Source organism: Notolepis coatsorum (genome assembly GCF_963971535.1).
Source record: "Notolepis coatsorum genome assembly, chromosome: 18".
Lineage (NCBI taxonomy): Eukaryota > Metazoa > Chordata > Actinopteri > Aulopiformes > Paralepididae > Notolepis > Notolepis coatsorum.
In genome coordinates, this window is record NC_140182.1 from 29,012,860 (window position 1) to 29,034,793 (window position 21,934).

The 21,934-nt window shown below is 41.7% G+C and overlaps 1 protein-coding gene across 2 annotated transcripts in view; it reads right to left on the bottom strand.

Moving 5' to 3' along the window:
- Positions 1-21,934, bottom strand: part of cnot2 (CCR4-NOT transcription complex, subunit 2) — a 55,219-nt gene that overhangs the window by 15,576 nt on the left and 17,709 nt on the right. For both annotated transcript variants that reach the window (XM_084335519.1, XM_084335520.1), the window contains exons 6-8: positions 16,002-16,081; positions 10,825-10,950; positions 3,749-3,873 (exon numbers count right to left, since the gene is read on the bottom strand). In XM_084335519.1, the coding sequence (XP_084191645.1) occupies positions 3,749-3,873; positions 10,825-10,950; positions 16,002-16,081 (331 nt within the window). The remainder of the gene's footprint in view (positions 1-3,748; positions 3,874-10,824; positions 10,951-16,001; positions 16,082-21,934) is intronic.

Below are 21,934 nucleotides of genomic sequence, written 5' to 3' on the forward strand. Positions count from 1 at the left end.
AACAGCCATATCGGCCGATATATCGTGCATCACTACGTAGAATTGTTACAATAGCCGATAATCCATTTTCCCAAAGATAAATCCCTCTACGGGTGGACCTCGCAGGCGGTCCAACGTGACGTCAGATTACACCTCCATATTTAGGAGCAAATTGTTTGCATGATTAAAAACGATGGTTCGAACATCCGTTCGAAAAACCCTGGCGAATGTTCGAATCCCAAAAACAGGCTTGGGACAGCTCTAACTGGAGCTGAGCTGAATGTGTTAAAATAGACATAAAAAGGTGAAGGATTGGACTTTGCGAGCTAACTGTAATACAATGTTATTTTTTACAATAATTTACATAACATCTTAAGAAATTACTAATGTGTATGGAAACTGACAAAAAAGGTAATGGTAAAGGTAACGCTTAAAATGTATTATTGTAGCGGCAAAAGGCACAGTGGACATTTTTGGGTGCACCTAAATTATGTGCTGGTGCAACCAATGTAAAACGTTAGTCTGGAGCCCTGGGCGCCGTTCCCCGTACCTGGCTAACTGAGTTAGCTGGATAATTTCCAGCATAGCTTGACTTAAGCCAGACTTTTCTGTTCCCCGAAGTCGGATTTTCTAAATCACCATGGTAACAGATCAGAAAGTTTGAACCTGGTCCGGAGCAGGGTTAAGTTCAGTTAGCTGGATAACCTGCATGGCCACGCCCTCGCAAAGAAATGCCAGCTCGCTTCCTGAAATATTTCTCACAGTCTAGATCCCATTATACCATTCTGAATTATGTTTTTGTGCTTCGTTTTCCTAGAGGGGGCTTTTGAAATGTATAATAATAGAACTAAATGCTGATAATAAATCATATTCAGCCTATAAATTTACTTTGTCCTAAATAAAATAATGCACGCCATATACGGCGCTCGGAGTCGCGATACACGCTGCATGTGGTTATTTTAATAATGGCGCATTGCAAATGTGAATCCCGCGGGGATATTTTTAATGAATGAAACCTATCGGCCGTTTGGCTCTGATTAGTTTCATATATTCTCCGCTGTAGATTTGCTTAACGGAGCGCCCGGATTGTGTTTCATTCAAGCATAAAATTGAAGTGTCTATGCGTGGATTGTGGTTTTTGTGGATTATGAATTACGAGGAATCTGAGGATTGTTGAATTGTATCATCACTCACACGTTATTGTGATATTGTAACTGGGATTAAAATGTCTGATGAGATGCGCTGTTTGACGGATTTGAGCAATTGAATGAGCTGTTGACGTCACATTAATGCATTTGAGAATAAAGAGATAAAACTTCATTCAAAAGAAGAATATTCGAAACACGGGTCTCTTGTCCATTGACGGATACACAATGGATATATCCCGTCTGGCACAGTGGTGCAACGGCTAGTGCTCACTCCTGTCAACCGGACGACCCTAGTTCGAAACCCCGCGTTTCAAATATAATTTTTTTGGAATATAATATTAATGAATATATGCAAGATCTCATTTGATTATTCAATCCATCCAGCAGGCACGTTTAAAGAAATATAATCTGATTGATTGGGGTAATGAGGGACTTAAAATTAGCCTATAGATTATGCATTTAACTTGTCGGCGAGGCTATTGAGCCGTACTGTATTGTACCCATTCTGCAATCTGTTTTTTTTTTTTTTTTTATAAATGTTTTTATTTTCAATTTTCAACATAGAACAAGACATCACAATACAATACCGTTAACAATAATAAAAATAATGACACTAACAACAGTAATAACATCACAAGACAGGCAAACAAAAAAGAAAAAAGACAATAAAAATTAAATAAGGAAATGACAATAGAAAATAAAATAAATAAAATAAAATAAGTGTGGCTTTCACGTGTGCGCATTATCTCGTGTGCTATATATATGTGTGTTCTACCTACCCATATGTGCGTGTGCTTTACCTATGTATATGTTTTATGTGTACATGCATATATGTGTGTTGTGAACGTGTGCATATGACCGTGTATTCCCTAGTAGCCCAGAGTGCATGTACAGTACTACTGCAGCCAAGAGGACACGTACAGTATCAATGTAGTCAAGTGGGCATGTACAGTATTATTGTAGTCAAGAGGGCATGTACAGTATCACTGTAGTCAAGTGGGCATGTACCGCATTACTGTAGTCAAAGGTATATGTACAGCATTACTGTAGTCAAGAGAACATGTACCGCACTACTGTAGCCAAGAGGACATGTACAGTATCATTGTAGTCAAGTGGGCATGTACAGTACTACTGTAGTCAAGTGGATATGTACAGTATTACTGTAGTCAAGGGTACATGTACAGCACTACTGTAGTCAAGAGAACATGTACAGTATTACCGCAGTCAAGAGAACATGTATAGTACCACTGTAGTCAATAGGACATGTACAGTATTTACAATGCCAGTACCGTCAGACAAAACAAGGCAGCAGTGGGAGGTTACTGGTAATGGGGAAATCCGGCGAGTACAGTGGTGGCTAGTGCAGGCCCAATATGTGACAGATAGGGGTCCCAGATCTCATAAAAAGTGTCCAACTTGGAATGCAGCATACACGTAATATATTCACAGGGGATACATTCCATTATGATATTGTGCCATGACCTTATTGACGGGACCTCGTCCTTGATCCAAAACAATAGGATGTTCTTTCTAGCAGCAAATGTCAACAAATTGAACAGTCTCTTATGCTTGGAATTGGTAACATGAATATCTGGGAGGCCCAGCAAAAGGCAGAGGGGATCCAGCTCGATGGGGGTGTGAAATATGTCAGACAGTTCTTCTACAACGTTGTACCAGTAGCTCTGTAGTTTTACACAGGTCCAAAAACAGTGGACGTGATTTCCAATCTCTATCTTGCATTTAAAGCAAAGTGGGGACGTATTGGGATCCATTTTACTTTTACGGGCGGGGGTAATATGAATGCGATGCAATATTCTAATTTGGATGGCCTTGGTGCGGTTACAAACCGAGATTTTTTTTGCGTAGGTCCACGTATCCTGCCAGTCTGCATCTGTGATTTCTATGTCCAAATCCTCTTCCCAGGACTGTTTAGTAACATAGGAAGATAAAGATGAATTAAGGTTCAGAGTACTATAGAAGATAGATATTTGTTTTTTGGGGATCTGCAAGGAGAGGGCTTTCTCCACCTGCGAGGTGGAGATGTCAGTTAAAAGTGAGGTGTCCTTGGTGATAAACTGCCTAATTTGTAGGTACCTAAAAAATTCTCTGCAATCTGTTAATAAAGTTTTAAATCAATCAATCAATCAATGCCATTAGAAAATCAGGATTTCTGTGATCGACCCCTGCTGTCTTTTCAGCTGAAGCGGCCGCGCGCAATTATCCTACGTCTCAAGTCTGGTTCAAATGAACGAGACTGAATCAGCGTTCGAGGAACAGGAAAATCCCAGATTCAAACATCGGGTTAATTGAATCTGGATAATGGGACTCTTGATCGACTTAGTTGAACCAGGTACGGGGAATAGGGCCCTGGTCTAAAGTGAGTAAAGTGGGTGATAAGGTGAGTGTTTGTTTAAAGTGAGTGTGTACGTGTGGATGTGTGTGCTGTGAGTGTAGATGACAATGGGTCACAATAATTTGTATGTGTGGTGAAACTAATACTAGGTGACATGGCTATATTATCATATCACAAGAGGAACCCCTGACTTGACGTATTGCTACATACTTCTACAATACTCATTTTGGACACTTAAAAACGTCCAGGTGAACAAGCTGAGACTCACAGTTTTGCTGTCGTCGTTGCTCAACGTCGGGTCCTTGTAGTTAGGGCCGGGCAGCGCTGGGAAGTCCTCGTTATGAATGGAGAAGTCCTGCGTCTGCTCATTGGATGGTTTCGTCACCATGCCAACTAACGAGGAAACAAGAGTGGAGAGGGTGAAGGTGAGACGAGGTCTTCTGGTGTGAAGTAAGCAGCGAGTCCGACTGTGTTCGGCATGTCTAACTTGGTCTTGTGTACTTCTTCTAATATGAATGAATTAATTAATGGTTTATTTCGAACAATAAAAAGAATCAAGAAATAACTTAAAAAAAAATTTAAAGAGAGATATATATATATATATATACCGGTATATATATGGTATACACGTTATATAACCATCTTCAGAAAATGTTAATATGTACAGAAAGCTGGTGTAGAAAGTAGAGACTTAGTTAATTACAGTAAAACTCAAACCATGCATTTCAGACCGACTAAGTTTAAAAGGAGTAATTTTCTGTTTTACTTTGGGGAACAAAAATTTGAATAAGCTGAAAAATATAAATATTTAGGCTTCATTATAGAGGAGCATCTGAACTTCGAACCTGGTACAGCTGCATTGGCTGAATCTGCTAGTAGGGCACTGGGTGGTATAATAGCAAAAACTAAACAGCTGGGTGATTTGGGATATGCTGCCTAATTCAAATTATTTCATTCATGCGTTTGCCCTGTTATGGACTATATGGCAGGGGTATGGGGTTCAAAAGTAAATATAAAAAGGAGAAAAGGTACAGAATAGGGCAAGAATACGGTACTTTCTAGGAGTCCATAAATTCACCCCTGTATTAGCAATAACGGGAGATATGGGATGGGAACCGTGTGGAATAAGATGGAAAGGCAGCATGTTAGCTTTATGGAACAGATTTATAAAAATGTCAAGAGAATAATAAATAAATACTGTAAATACTGTTAACATCTCCTTGGTTAAGGAAGCCTCGTCTAATATACATCAGATTAAATGGTCACAGGAAATACTACATAAACCAAAACTAAGAACATTTAGTATGATCAAAAGTTGTGTGTGCGGGGAGCTCCCGTAGCTCACCGCATATCTCGGCGCTATTTCTGCGTCGGGGAAAACCGTGCTCGTCACGGATCTGGGGTACACGAGTTCGATTCCCGGACCCGCCGTATTTTCTCAGAGTGTCTTCCCCTGCTCTACATCCCATTTCAACCTGTTTCTGTCGGTCATGCTTGACCAGAAAAGCGATTAACGCTAAAAAATAAAGTTAAAAAAAAAAAAAAAAACTGTGTGTGCTCCATTATCAAAAAGACAACGGTCATTGTGTGCCCAGCTCCGCTCTGGGATTTTGCCCCTGCACCTCGAGACCGGACGTTAACGGGGGGTCGCAGAAGAAGAGCGGATCTGTATTTACTGTGGTATTGATATTGAGAATGAGTTTCATTTTATGTTTTATTGTCCACTATATTATGAGTTGCGTAAAAAGTTATTTGACAGGTGTAAAAACGTTGAGTTAGTGGTTTAGTGATGCAGATAGACTAAAATGTATTTTTTTTATCACAGGGTTTTTGCACTTGCTGAATATTTAGAGAAAGCTTGGGATAAACGCATGGAAATAACATATGTGATGTATTTTGGCCTCTGATGATGTGCATGGTGTAGCTTAGAAGCCATGGAAAGTGATTGTTATGTTCAATTGTTGTTTTTGGTGTCTTATAATCCCGTAAGGCAGTGGTCACCAACCCGTCGATCTTGATCGACTGGTCGATCTTTGAGACCTTCCCTGTAGATCTTTCCCTGCATTTTTTTTTTCTTTTTTTTTTTTTTTTAAATCTTTCCCTGAGAGTCCACATTACAGTTCTACTTTTGTTTTGATGTGAAAGGTGATGCTGCATAAGATTACGGTACTGCACTTAGCACTGACTGAGAAAGTACATATTACAGTTCTACTTTGACAAACATATTTACAATTAGCATTTTCTAATGTTAATAATATCAGAGTCCACATTATAGTTCTACTTTTGTTTTGATGTGAAAAGTGATGCTGCATAAGAGGACTGCACTTAGCACTGACTGAGAAAGTACATATTACAGTTCTACTTTATAAAATGCTAATTGTAAATATGTTTGGCAATGTTAATTAATAGGAGAAGGTCCACATTACAGTTCTACTTTTGTTTTGATGTGAAAAGTGATGCTGCATAAGATGACTGCACTTAGCACTGACTGAGAAAGTTCACATTACAGTTCTACTTTATAAAATGCTAATTGTAAATATGTTTGTCAATGTTAATAATATGAGAAAGTCCACATTACAGTTCTACTTTTGTTTTGATGTGAAAAGTGATGCTGCATAAGATGACTGCACTTAGCACTGACTGAGAAAGTACATATTACAGTTCTACTTTGACGTTTTAATGTTGGACCAAAGCATTGCATGTAATTAGAATACAGGCAAATAAAAGTAATTTAGTTTAAAGTACAATCTTGGCTGTCTTTTTCTCTCAACGCTTCAATAGGTAGATCTTGCCTTCACCAAAAAAAAAAAAAAGTGATCTTGGGCTTAAAAAGGTTGGTGACCATGACCACTGCCGTAAGGGATGGGTCGTCGGACACAACACGAAAATACAATTTCATTCATTCATTCATATATATATAAAGCTAATTTCATAAATTATCTGACTAAACAGAAGAAGCAATTAGCTTATCAGGTCCTACACCTTATTGCAATCAACCCCATTAAAACTTTTATAAATAAAAAATCAATAGGCCATCCAGTATCTTTAGGAAGCAAAAGGTATCTGCTGACCAGAACAAAAACTGTAACAAACAAAAACAAGTCATTCATTTCAACATCTCCATTAACTCATTGGACGCCAGTCACGATGATAGTCGGGTTAACTCGCCATCGCTTGAGCGCCAATCACAAGTATAGTCGGGTTTTAATCGTTATTTCTTTTATTAGCGATATCCATAAATGTTCATCCATCCAGCGTGATGTTATCGTTGGGAATGGGTCTGAGCTCGCAAAAGGGCAAATACCGCCGCCTACGTCTTCCGGCTGGTATTGCACTCCACTGGGAATGGTAGTTTTTTTTTTCTGGGACGATCCAAGCTGTGCGGGCATGGTTTAAATACTCAGGCGAGGTAACCTGATTTCAACGATACATCTACAAGGCTTTTATCCAAAGCGCTTTACAATTTGTTCCTCACATTTTACCCATTCACTCTCACATTCACACACCGACGGCAGAGGCAACCATGCAAGGTGCCAACCTGCACATCGAGAGCAATTAGGGGTTAAGTGTGTCTTGCTCAAGGACTCACACTCTGCCCGGGAGGAGTGGGAGTTGAACCGGGAGCCTCTGGATTACCAGACAACTGCTCTACCTCCTGAGCCACTGTCGCCCCACAACAGTGGCTTGCTTGCTCATATCTGGGCCACAGATGACGTCATACCATGTCTCCATGTACTTACGGGTGTTGCTCATATCTGCTCAAACTTGCAACCTGCACTCACACACCAAGCTACTTGATTGATTCAATAGGTGATTACAGTAGATGGCAGATTCCATGGTAGCGCATTTGATGAAAATTCATAAGAAGAAAATGAATGTGGAGGTAAACGTTTTAACCACAGATGGAGCTCTAAAGGTTGTGGTTTGTGTTTCTTACCAGACTATATAACATTACAACAAGCAAGCAGCTGTGATTGGTGTGCCAGTAGAGGTTTTGAGAGTTTGAGCAAATATGAGAAACTCCTCAGTACATCAGGACACTGTATGACATCTGTGTAGACATTTGTTTTTGCTTTGTCGTTGTACCAACTGTCCACATGTTCCATGACAGGCCCCTACTGGAGTGATGAGGACTGATAAGCAGCGGTAGCCTACAGGTTTAGGAGAAGCTAGCTTGTGACCAAATCTAGCTTTGGGAGTGAAGAAGTAACTGCTGATGTGCCCTTGGGCAAGGCACTTAACCCAAAGCTGCCAGAGTGGAAAGGCTCAGCAGAGAACTGTGGTCGTCCTAGGCTGCTCCTAGGTGTAAATATAGGGGCCAGTAGGAGCATGTAGCTGGATATCGCTGAAAAACAACATATGTGCTCAATAAATATTCAGTGGATAAAAACAGCTTCTTACTTGGTTCTCAATATGGCGGCCGGCTACAGTCTAGGGTTTCTCAACGGGGGCGTTCAGAGAGTGTGAGGGGGGCGGTACCACACCCAGGGGGCATTCAGAGAGTGTGAGGGGGCACTGGGTATCACCCCCAGGGGACGTTCAGAGAGTGTGAGGGGGTGCTGGGTGCAGAATTGTTGAAAGGGGAGCGTTGAGATGCTCAAAGGGGGCGCTAGTTTATTCATCATCGTTTTAATATCAGGACGACAACTTGACTGGAACCAGAGAGGAGCCTACATGCAGTGAAGCACAACCAAAATCCCACTTCAGAGACAATGTGTCACTTTCTAGCAAAGAAAGAAACTATTTATTTTTGTAATGTTTAATTTATGAAAAACTTGGTGGTGAAAAGGAGTAAAAATCTGAATCCAAACAAAAATGAATGATTTTTTTATTTATATATTGCAGGGGTTCTCTTTTATACCACGATCCCATTTTATTTAGTATTTTTTTTTGGCGACCCCACACTTAACTCTTTCTGCGCCATACTCGAGATTTCTCGGATTTCAAATCCAACGGTTTAGTGCCAACCCCGAGATTTCTCGGGTTTAGATCCTTTTTTATTCATTTTTCCGATTTTCCCCATTCTAAACACTCGCGCGGACCTGCCTGTGTCTCCCTGGCACCGCTGCCTACGTTATAATTGCAATGATGACGATCGAATCCCAACAGGTGGCAGTATCGCCTACCTTTGAGCTGGGTCTCTAAGGTGTCTTTCAGTACTGAGGTACCTCCGGCTGCAGGAATCCCTTCCCCCAAAGTGAGCAGCACACACAGCCATCTGTCAGAGATTTGCTCGCCTGAAACCTATTGTTTCCCGTATTATAGCTAGACCCAATGCACATGAGTAATGGCGATCGCAATGGAACTACATGGATTATTCATTTTGGAGTACCTTCTGACTAAGGTAAGGTCTATTTTAGGTATATTTTACCTAACCTAAAACATGCTTTTGTATTGATCACAGCGTCATATTTGACCAAACCTAAAACATGCTTTTGGTAACAATCGCTGGTTTGTCAATGTTAGACTATAAACAGTGCCTGTCAAATGTGACATACTATTGTCTCCATAGCTATAATACAGAACACACGATGGGTCTGCAAACATCGTGAAAATGGTCAATAACGCTGGCGCCATTTTGCTTAAAGGCCTCCATTTGAAACACAACACTGACGGACTTAACCCTTTCACTACCACACTACAGGTTAACCCTTTCACTACCACACTACAGAAGGTTAACCCTTTCACTACCACACTAGACGGTTAACCTTTCACTACCGCACTACAGAAGGTTAACCCTTTCACTACCACACTAGACAGTTAACCCTTTCACTACCACACTTCAGAAGGTTAACCCTTTCACTACCACACTAGACAGTTAACCTTTCACTACCACACTACAGAAGGTTAACCTTTCACTATTTCACTACCACACTACAGAAGGTTAACCTTTCACTACCACATTACAGAAGGTTAACCTTTCACTACCACACTACTAGGGGTGTAACGGTACACAGAAGCCACGGTTTGGTACGTACCTCGGTATTGGGGTCACGGTTCGGTACAACAGAAAAAATATATTTATAATTATTAATATAATTGTTTTAATTTATATATTATATTTATGATAATTATTATAATAATTATTAAATAGAATAATTTTCTATAGGAAAAGTATGTTTCTTTTTTTAATTTGATCAGCTGTGCCCCGTGAGTCCGGCAATGTATGAGGCTGCGGCACTGCAGATTTACCCTACTCGAGTCCGGCGGGGGAGAATGTTGGTGTGTTTGTTGGTGCGTTTCTTTCCATTGGTTTCATTTGGTTAACATTATTGGGCGAACAAGAAAACGAAAGAAAACTGTAAAATTGTAATGACCCTGCAGCTGTTCCAATGTAAATGTGCCTCGGTGTCCCCGGCCACGCGCGCTGTTCTCGCACGGATCTCGCGAGTGCCTGCATGTGCGACTGGTGTGTTTGCGCTGCAAAGAGGGAAGGCTCCTCTGAGCCGCGCAAGGGAAGGCTCCTCTGTGCCGCGCGAGGGAAGGCTCCTCGGCACGGTGGTGTAGTGGTTAACACTGTCGCCTCACAGCAAGAAGGTCCAGGGTTCGATTCCCGCTTGGGGACCAGGTTTCCATGATGCCAGGTACCCAGGTGGGGTATCTCCCAGGCCTTTCTGTGTGGAGTTTGCATGTTGTCCCCGTGCTCGCAAGGGTTTCCCCCCCGATAAGATAAACCCAATGGAAAAACATGCACAACAACAGATCGCTAACGCTGTGGCGTCCTTGACAAAGACGGACAGGAGCACTTGGATTGGTCCCCTGGCGCGGCTCACGTTGATGCCCGTCTGCTCCCGGCTGCCCTTGGGGGGGAAGGACGACGGGATGGGTTAATCGCAGAGACTAATCGCATCGGCGATCCTAAAGAGACAATGCATGCATGTGTGTTCCGGTGTGTGTGCTAAACTAACCGCTGTGTGTACCGCTAAAAAACATTGAGTGTCGTTGCATGCCGAATAAAGACCTCTGCAACAGGTCCTGCATTATTATTATTATTATTATTACATTATTATCCTCCGAGCCGCGTGAGGGAAGGCTCCTCTGTGCCGCGCGAGGGAAGGCTCCGAGGCGTATCCTTCGTATGGCTGCACGTACCGCACCGTGATGGCCGTACCGTAAATTCACGGGACGAATACGCGTACCGTTACACCCCTACACACTACAGAAGGTTAACCTTTCACTAGCACAGGAACATGGATGTCAGATAGTGTGGGCCCACCGGGCAGGGCGGTGGGCCTGGAGCTCACACTGTCTGATTTTGAATACGGAGGGCCAGTACCCCGGCGTGCTGGAGGCCGGGGAGGGGGGTGATGACCTGAAAAGGGGCTGAGAAGCACTGGTCCTTACCGTAGGGAGCCCTTCCTGCCAGAGGGTTGAGTAGCGGTGTGGGGTTCCCACTGCCTTCTCTCCGGCTCCTGTCTGCTAAGGCAGGGAAGTCCGACAGATCCAGTCCCGTCACGTTTTCACTGCCGTCTGTCGGGACGGAGAGGGTTCAGGGGGACAGTTTACATTCTGTCTTTATCTGTGTCATAATGACTGGCGTTTCTCCTGGATGAGGACATTTTGGCAAATTTGTCTCCTCTTTGTAATAGTTAATTATTAATTGTAGAAAACAAAATTATAGTGTTGGTCGCAATGATGCGTTTACTTATTATCCATTTAAAAAGGGATGACATATTAAATATGAATATAACATGTCAGTTAATATAATAGTATGTCAGTTAATATAACAATGTCAATAAATATAATAGCATGTCGGTTAATATAACAGCATATCAGTTGATATAACATGTCAGTTAATATAACATGTCAATTAATATTGACGATATAGCCAGTTAAGGTGTATAAATTATATAACAGCTAGCTAAAGGTGTATATATAATATAACAGTCAGAAAGGTGCTGTAAGTGGTATTTTTTGTTGGTAAAAGAAAAGTGGTCTAAATGTTAAAATAATAGCTCTACACTCCAACAGCCATCACTGATATATTGTCTGATCAGTAACATGCAGAGCTTGACATTAACACCCGCGGGTAGAATTCGGCAGTTCGGCATTTGGAGAACTCCATCACTCTTACCAGCCACTTTGGCGGGTGACCTTTTTCCATTTCCCTGTCACCGCAAATCCGCCCCTCAATTAATATCGCCGCAGGGTGGGCATAATCCCACGGGACAATGCATTGGGAAATTGTGTCCCACGAGGACATCTACCCGGCGGTCTCGTAGTGGTGACCGGAGTGCTGGACGTCCCGCGGTGATGTCGGGAGGTTGCGACCCTCTCTGCGCCGCCCCGCTCCCATCTCCCTGTCTCCGGCTGTCTCGGAGCGATGACCGGAGTGTTGAACGTCCCGTGATTAAGACAGGGAGGACGCAACCCTCTTTGCGTCGCCCCTGTGCCTCAAATAGATTCGCTATCAGCTCTATCTTTAATCTCTCAAAATGTTCAGTTGCTATCGCTATCAGCTCTATCTTTAATTTTTCAAAATGTTCAGTTGCTATTGCATGCACTCATCTGTGTTTCACTACACACATTGAGTGCATGCTTACCAACTGTTAGTCTGCAACACTACTATCACCGACATCTAAGAAGGGAGATCCCCCCCTTGAATGGCCCTTTTAAGGTTTCTCTCCTCCACACTGCCTGTGGAGCATTTTTTCCCTATTATTAGGTTTTAGTGAGTTTTTCCTTACCTTCGCGTGGGGTATGTCTGGGAGTGCTTGCATTCTATTATTTATTTGCATTTATTTTAAATTTGTTGGACCTTATGGTGTTCTTGTTTTGTTCTTGACTTATTGTTATGTTTCTTCTTGACTTGTTTAAAGAAGACGTGTCCGGCCCATGGGGACATTAACGTGTGTTGTCGGGCCTTACAAATACATTTGATTTGATTTGATTTATGTTATTTGGAAACTGTAGATTAAATACTCAAGTACAAGTTAAAATAAATGATGTGATTATTGAAAGAGTTTATGAAAATAAATTCCTATGTGTAATAATAGACCATAAAATCTGTTGGAAACCTCACATAAAACATGTCCAATCTAAACTGTCAAGAAGCATTTCAGTCATGAGTAAAGTAAAGCACATTCTGGATAGAAAATCACTCTACATTCTCTACTGTTTGTTCACTAGTTTTACCATATTTAAATTACTGTGCTGAAGTCTGGGGAAACACTTATAATTCTACACTACAACCACTTTTTATACTCCAAAAAAGGGCCATAAGGATAGTTCACATTGCAGGTTATCGTGATCACACAAACATATTATTTTTTAAAGTCAAAAACATTAAAGTTAAATGATCTTGTGGAATTAAAAAAACGGCACAATAATGTATAAAGCAAAAGGTCATGTACTTGCAGGAAACATTCAAGAACTGTTCTTTGATAGGGAGGGGGGTTATAATCTGAGGGGAGAACTCAATTTAAAAGTTCTTAATGTACGCACTACCATGAGAAGACACTGCATCTCAATATGTGGAGTGAAACAGTCTGAATGTGGTGCTAAAGCAATGTCCAAATATGAGACAATTAAAACTGATTTCTAAGGAAATGATGTTCACGAGGTACAGGGATGAGGAAGGGACTTGATATTCACGGGTGTTTACATTTTTATTTTATTTCCTTCGTGTTTTACATATAAAGTTTTTTTTTTTTTTTTTGCATATATACCAGTATATATATATATATATATATTTTTTTTAGATGTTTTAAATTAGTACACTCATTTGAGTAGTGGAAAAGGGGTAGGATTAAATAAATGTATACTTCTTCCTACTCCTTTTCGAACATGTAAATTGAGTTATGTTTTGATTTTTTTTTTGTTATTTATTTTGTTTGTATTCATTTACAAAAATATGGGCACACGCGTGGGAGCTTGCGCAAAATCTGCGAGGTTTTTCCACGTCGACATCTACCCCGAGAGAAATCTCGCATCGATCCGCCCACGGGATCGCGCGTGGGAGCTTGCGTAAAATCACCCAAATCATTCCAAACCGTATTTCCCGACGTTTTTCACTGATGGAAGGGCATTGGGAAGTTGTAGAACCGACGAGACCTGCCCCCGTGCATATTTTCGCGGGGATCGGAATACGGGCGCGCGCGCAAAATCGCAATCACCCCCCTTTGGCTACCGAGTCATAGTTACTCCTGCCGTTCACCCGCACTCTATTGCCCGCATGTGGAGGTCAGGAAACCTTGACCTTTAACCCCCCCCTCCCATTTGGCGTTAGATGTTATTTTAGCACGCACACCACACTACTGACATTTTGGATTAGATGTTATTTTAGGTGTTTCTGTTCAAATAAAATCTTATGTCCAAACAAATGCATGCAGTTACATTGTCCAATAACTTTTTGGGTGGGGGTGCGAGCGCTGGGATTTTTGGCTGGTGAAAATGCTGAGTGGCTAGTGAGCCAAAAAGTTAATGTCAAGTCCTGGTAACATGGGTCTCCCAGTCACTCTGCTCTGCAGTAAACTGAAAATTATCCTGTTCCCACTTTATCCAATCGGGAGAGAGAACTCCACACTGCAAAAATGGTCTTACAAAAATAAGAAATAAAAACTAGTTTTAGGCAAATGTGTCCTTGAAACAAGTACAATTATATACCAGTGTAGTAATCAAATTTGGTTTGGCAAGATTTCTTGAAATAAGTAAAAAATATACCGTATAGGGTTCTCTCTCCTGATTGGATAAAGTGGGAAGGGATACCAGAAAAAAGGGATACCATTCACTGCATGCCTGTATTATGCTCGCATATGCCTGTATCTTTTTACTGCTGTGAAGCACTTTGAAATGCAATTTCTGTATGAAAAGTACTATACAAATAAAGTTGATTATATTATTATATTATATTAATATGGGTAGTGGTGAGCAGTCATGAGATCATAAACAGCTGTTCAGTGCCCTGACAACTTGCTGCTGTGGCCAATAACCTAGCAACATATACAAACAAGCTAGTTAGCGCCATAGCAAAGTCAACATTAGCAATCATGAATGTTAGAGGGGCACACCAACATCATGGGAAGTGTGCTCACCGTCTCCTCCAGAGTCAGACAAGAACGTAGACACCGATTTCCCCTCACAGTAGAAAACTACCTGGCTGCAAGCTAGCCTAGCTTAGCACAAACGAGTGGAAGCGGATACGGACCAGTAGCCTAGCTGTTGGCCAGAAACGCCTCTCCAGGAGTTTTAACACTTTGAGTGCCAGCCACGGCATAATTCGTTAGTTCATGCCAACCGTTGAGTGCCAGCCAACGAGATATCTCGTTTTTAATCGTAATTTTTTTTATTAGCGATTTCCATTCATATTTCAGTGTGGATCTGTCTGAACTCGAATTGGGAAAATACCGCCCCCTATCGTCTCCCGGATGGTAATGCACGCATTGGAATGGAATGGATGGAATGGATGAGAAAAGAAAAATCCGGAATCCACATTTGACTTCTCAGGCAAGTAATCCGAGCCGATCGGACTCATTGTGGTCCCTCAGAACAGCGTGGAATATATATTTGAAGTACCCAGCGTTGGATCAATAAACGCGATCGATATTTGGAATGGCGATCAGGAATTGGAATACCGGTAATCTTTTTGAAGAACATCTGATCTGAGGTAAGGAATCTATTTGACCAGTATTGGGATAATCAGAGCTATTTTCACCTATATATCAGCGTGTGCCGTATGTGTGTGTGCGCGATCAGGAAATAAGAGAATTTTTCAGCCTGCTTCTATAGCACACATATACTATCGATAATCTAGCGTTTATTTGAAAACGATTCATAAATAGGCCGAAAAATGACAACGTGTTTTGTGTATTCCAGTGTATTCCAGTAAAGGGTGTTTATCACAGAATCTTCTGAAATCTTCTGGAAGTTTCAAGAAACTAGCATTTTTCAAAATGGTATAAAAACGAAAATGAACCGATTAAAAAACAATCCGTTTTGACAATGTTGACTGCAAACAAGTCATTGATAAGCGACGGCCATATTAGACACATAGCCATAATTTAAGATAGTTTATGTGTTCGCAAATATGAGAGCTCCATCATTGAAGTGGGTGGCGGCATTCAACGGGGTAAATAGGAAACGGAGACCGGCACTGAAAGTGTTAAGGTAGGCTAGTGGTCCGTATCAGCGCATTTCCCATAGTGTTGGCGTGCCTCTTTAATGTTATTCAACACTTTAAATGACAATTTATGGACAACAAACGGAATGTGTTGACACCATCTGTATCTTGTTAACCATCTATAGCGCTCTTTGTAAACATGAGAAAGCTTGTCAGTTCAGTGTTAGCTAGGTGAATTGCAAAGCTATTATTCCCCACTAGTGCATTGTCTCAGTATGTCGCTAGGTTACAGAGCGCTAAACAGCTGTTTATGATGCAGCCGGTATAATCTGCTCTCACACGGGCATCTAGGGACCAAGACACAAACTCAACAACAGAAGAAATAATGAATGAAAACTCAAAAACATTCATTAATAAATCAATAAATGCCATCTCTGGATGGATGTTAATAAAACACACTAACCTGTGCCATTAAAGATGTTGCTGGATATGGAGTTGTTCATCCCAAACGCCTGGTTACGGTTCATCCCAAATCCTGACATGCTGTGGAAAGAGAGGAGAAAGGTCAGCTTGAAAATGTGTGTGTGTGTGTGTGTCAGAACAGTCCGACCTGTTGATGAAATGCTGGCTGCCGTTTGTATTTGAGCGCCCTCTGTCTCTCTCTCTCTCTCTCTCTCTCTCTCTCTCTCTCTCTCTCTCTCTCTCTCTCTCTGTCTGTCTCAGTCTGTCTCTCTCTCCGTCTCTCTCTCTCTGTCTGTCTTGGTCTGTCTCCGTCTGTCTCCGTCTCTCTCTCTCTGTCTGTCCGTCTCTGTCCGTCTCTGTCCGTCTCTGTCTGTATGCTGAAACAGACTCAAATGGAATGGATGCTGAACTGCAACATGCCGCTTTGGTGTCCATGTTAATCGCGGCAAATCCATGTTGAGGTTATGTTCTGACTTCATAGTAAACAGTGGGAGGTTATGTTCTGACTTCATAGTAAACACAGTGAGAGGTTATGTTCTGACTTCATAGTAAACACAGTGGGAGGTTATGTTCTGACTTCATAGTAAACAGTGAGAGATTATGTTATCTGACTTCATAGTAAACAGTGAGGTTATGTTCTCTGACTTCATAGTAAACACAGCAAGGTTATGTTCTGACTTCATAGTAAACAGTGAGGTTATGTTCTGACTTCATAGTAAACACAGTGGGCGGTTATGTTCTGACTTCATAGTAAACAGTGAGGTTATGTTATCTGACTTCGTGAGGTTATGTTCTGACTTCATAGTAAACACAGTGGGAGGTTATGTTCTGACTTCATAGTAAACACAGTGAGGTTATGTTCTGACTTCATAGTAAACAGTGAGAGGTTATGTTATCTGACTTCATAGTAAACAGTGAGGTTATGTTATCTGACTTCATAGTAAACAGTGAGGTTATGTTATCTGACTTCATAGTAAACAGTGAGGTTATGTTATCTGACTTCATAGTAAACAGTGAGGTTATGTTCTGACTTCATAGTAAACACTAGGGCTGCACAATTTTGGGAAATAATCGAATTGCGATTTTTCGGACAGATATTGCGATTGCGATTAAATTTGCGATTATAATATTTAAAAAAAATTAAGCAGCCCCACAGAGGTTTATTGTAAAATGCGGCTTGCATCTGGCCTACGCGGTGGGTCTTTTCGGGACACAGAGCCTGAAAATGTTTCTTTTTACCTGGGAATCGATACCGGTAGGCCTACACAACGGTACCCTTTTTTCTGTACTTTACTCTCCCTCTCTGAAGTCTAAACTTCACAACACACAATCTAAATCCCTTACCTCCCTCTCCCAAACCGATCTTGTATCTCAATGGGACTTCCTGGTTAAAAAATAATAATAATTGCATCATTCCAAATCACGATTTCGATTAAAAATCGATTCATCGTGCAGCCCTAGTAGACAGTGAGGTTATGTTATATTTCGTTATAGCTTTGCGCTCTGCTCTATTGGAACTGTCCCTTTAATCATATGCTATCATGAAAACTTTCAACCACATGCAAGCTCCTCACCTGCCTGGCCAGTGTGGCCACACCCACATCTGCTCACACATAAGCGGGGCCATGGCCATACTACCAGCTCCTCACCTACTTTCACCACCGTGAAGTCCGTGTATAGCACCTCTTCAAGTTCAGTGCTTAACACTTTGAGTGCCAGCCACGAGAAATCTCGTTATTTCATGCCATGCGTCGAGTGCCAATGACGAGAAATCTCGTTATTTAATCGTTATTGCTTTTATTAGCGATATCCATTCATTTTTCATCAATCTAGCCTCACGTTACCATTGGGACTGTCTATGAGCTCGAACAGGGAAAATACCGCCCCCTATCGTCTCCAGGATGGTAATGCACCCATTGGATTGGACTCAATGAAAATGGATGAGAAAATAAAACTCCGGAATCCACATTTTACTTCTCAGGCATGTAACCCGAGACTACTGCAGTCATCGCCGACCCTCATAACAGCGTGGATTATGCGCTTCGAGTACCTAACGTTGGATCAATAAACGCGATCGATATTTGGAATGGCGATCAGGAATTGGAATAATCTTTTTGCAGAACATCTGATGTGAGGTAAGGAATCTATTAGGGCTGACCTTCAAAGCTTTTTTTGGCAATCGAAGCTTCGGGGCCGAGCTTCGATTTTAATTCAAAGCTTCGAAAAAAAATTTATAAAAAAAAATATATATTTTTTTTTATATATAATTCTTTTTTCTTTCTTATGTTGTGGGACTTGTACAGCACTTGGTAAACTTTGTTGTTTTTAAATGTGCTCTATAAATAAAGTGGATTGGAGGGCGGCTACGTGGCGTATTGGGCAAGGCGCTCGCCACGAATGACGGAGACGCTGGGCTTGCCTGTTCGAGCCCAGCGCTCCACATTGCTTTCAGTTTAGCTGGTTGTTCATACTAATACACATTGGCCGTATTAGGGGGTGGGAAACTGATGGGTGGGGATCGGGCGTTGTGGACAGCGACTCCTACAGGTCGGTTGGTGCGCCTGCGCAGTAGAATCAGGAAGTGTCTGGGGCAGCGTGAGCCTCCCACGCGTTACTCCTCGCCACTGAGCGATCGAGCTGCGCAGGTGAAAAGATGCGACTGCTGTTACCTCAAGTACTGGAGGGGACTTGTGCTATGTATGACTTAGTCCACATTGCAGCCGGCTTGTGGGAGGCAAGAAACAGCGTTCGTGACAGGGGAGGGTTGAATTGGATGATACGAAATTGGGATGGGAGAAAAATATAGAAAATGGGAGAAAAAGTGGATAAAAAAAATAAAGTGGATTGGATTAATGAATTAAGTAGCCCCTTTCGTGACTGTGACGCAGCCAACAAGGTTTCACTCGGCTGTGTGATTTAATTCAAGGTGGATCGCTGTTGTCGTTTGAACAACTTCAGATTTCATGGGAACTACCAATCCCCCAAATCAAGAATGTTTAAGATGAATGAAGTAAGATTGATTATTTGAAATATGGCCTGTGTAGACTAAACTATGCACAGAATTATGTCAGTCTACAAGGTCCGGATTCTACATGGTCCGGCAATGTAGACCTTGTAGACTCCACTAGACCAATTATCAGTGAATGTTCATGCATTTTTAAGAAGGGCTACTTCCACAAAAAAACGAAGAACTCACCAAAACATCTCAGTAGCACCTTATCTAAATGTTCTATTTCATATATGGAGATTCATATTTATTTATGTATTGCATGCATTTCTACATTTTATTTCCCATTTTGTTTATTCATCCCAGTATCTTTCTTTCTTATGTGTGGAATTCTACAAGGCATGTAGGTGTATATGTGTTTGAGGATGATATCCTTCAAACAGGCAATAGTGATGATATAATTTGGGCAGTGCTGAGCTGGGTTACTTTCCTCCAGTGTATTTGTCCCCCGGCCCCACCCAATGGCCCCATACGCACACACACACAGAAATCGAAGTAAAAAAAAATTAAAAAAAGTTTTTTATGTCCGAAGCTTGTGCCATCGAACGAAGCTTCGAAGCTTCGAAGTATTTAAGACAGCCCTAGAATCTATGTTACCAGTCTTGGGGTAATCAGAGTTTTTTTCACAGCGGATCACAACGTGTCCCATATGTGTGTGTGGCTGTGAGTGTGTGTGTGCTGATCAGGAAATAAGATAATACATTTTTCAGCCCGCTTCTCTAGCGTGCATAAGTACACATACTATCGATAATCTAGCGTTTATTTGAAAACGATTCATAAATAGGCCGAAAAATGACAACGTGTTTTGTGTATTCCAGTAAAGCGCGATTCCTGCAGAATCTATCATTTTTATCTGGAAGTTTAAAAAAAACGAGCGTTTTTCAAAATGGTATAAAACGGAAATGAACAGATTAAAAAACAATCCGATTCGACAATGTTGACTGGAAACAAGTCATTGATAAGCGACGGGCGTATTAGACACATAGCCATAATTTAAGATATAGTTTATGCGTTCGCAAATATGATCGCCCTCCATTGACTACAGCGCTGGCCATTGACCAGCTCTAGGCGTTGCTACCGGCTTGGCCGGCCGTCATACTAACACAATTGGCAGTGTTAGGAGGGTGGGAAAGCCGGTGGGTGGGGATTGGACGTTGTGGACAGCGACTCCTACAGGTCGTTTGGGTGACACCAGTGCAGCGGAAACAGGAAGTATCGGGGGCAGCATGAGCCTCCCACGGAGTCCCACGCGTTACTCCTCGCCACTGAGAGTTCGAGCTGCTGCGGTGAAAAGATGTGACAGGCTGCCTCCTCGTGTACCGGAGGGGACACTGATGCAAGGATTCTATCCTACAGCCGACCAGTGGGAGGCATAGTCTAGCAACGTTCAAGACAGGGGATGGAAGAATTGGAAATAAGAAATTGGGATGGGAGAAAAAGTGGATAAAAAAAAAACATGTACGAAACGGATTGTTTTTTCATCTGTACATTTCCGTTTTATACCGTTTTGAATACAAGTAGTTTGAGATTTCTAGTAATTCCAGAGAAAGACACGATAATAGCCCTTTAGTGGAATACACAAAACACGTTGTCATTTTTCAGCTGATTTATAAATCGTTTTCAAATAAACGCTAGATTATCGATAGTATATGTGTCCTCATGTACGAAGAGAAGCGGGGTCTGAAAAATCGCTTCTCCGTACTTTGGTCGGCGCGAACCTCACACACACGCTCCGATGGTGGAGAAAGGAACATCCGATTACCCCAAGATTCGTAACATAAAGGCCTTACTTCACATCTGATGTCATGCAAAAAGATTAATCCAATTTCTGATCGCCATTCCAAATATCGATCGAGTCCATTGATCCAACGTTATAGTCCAAAACACATAATCCACGATGCTCCCAGTGGGGGAACTCAATGCAATAGTATCCAGCTGCATGCCCGAGAAGTAAAACCTGGACCGGACTTTTTTTTTAATGCAGTCCCAGCCAATCCAATGATGTGCAATACCATCCGGGAGACGATAGGCGGCGGTATTTGCCCTTTGCGAGCTCAGACCCATTCCCAATGATAACGTCAGGCTGGATGGATGAAAATGAATGGATATTGCTAATAAAAAAAATAACGATTAAAACCCGACTATACTCGTAATTGGCGCTGAAGCGTCGGCGAGTTAACCCGACTATACTCGGGTCTGGCGTCCAATGTGTTAATATGTTGAAATGGTCAAACTTCTAAACATTTCAATGGAGAATCTGTCTGTTTAGTGGGCGCTGCCATGATGAATCCAATGCAACTTGGGAGTGAAAATAAGTAAGGGATAATGTATAGCTACGAGGTCATTGTCGCAAAATAATTGACCGACAGTGTTCTAAACGCAGTGAAGGTCAATTATTTTGCGACAATGACCGAGTATAGCTATACATTATCCCGCTTATTACATGGATAACTTACTAACAATATACCTAATTCATTTTACACCATCGACAAGACGAGATGAAATGCAGACGCAGTTGTTCTGCTGCTCCTCTGTCATCGGCAGGTGTGGACTTGATTGCACCCGAATGACCTGATGTAGTGCAGCTGTGCGAGATAAAGCTGGGAACGAGGTTATAGCTTTCATGACTGCGATCAAAATGCTTGATTGTGATTGGTCAATAGCGCTCTGTTGCCCCTGACAGCGGTCATTATTGCTTGTTGCCCCTGACAGCGGTGAATTATCGAGAAATAATTGACCGCTGCTAGGGGTAACGGAGCGCTATTGACCAATCACAATCAAGCATTTTGGCAAATGTTAAAACGCCATGTAATAATGAATTTTATGTTCTAATAAAGATGTAATAAACACTCTACATTGAAATGTTTATGTAACTTTGGGGTAAGTGTTTGACAAATAAGTGGCCTGGATTTTATGCTTATGTGAAA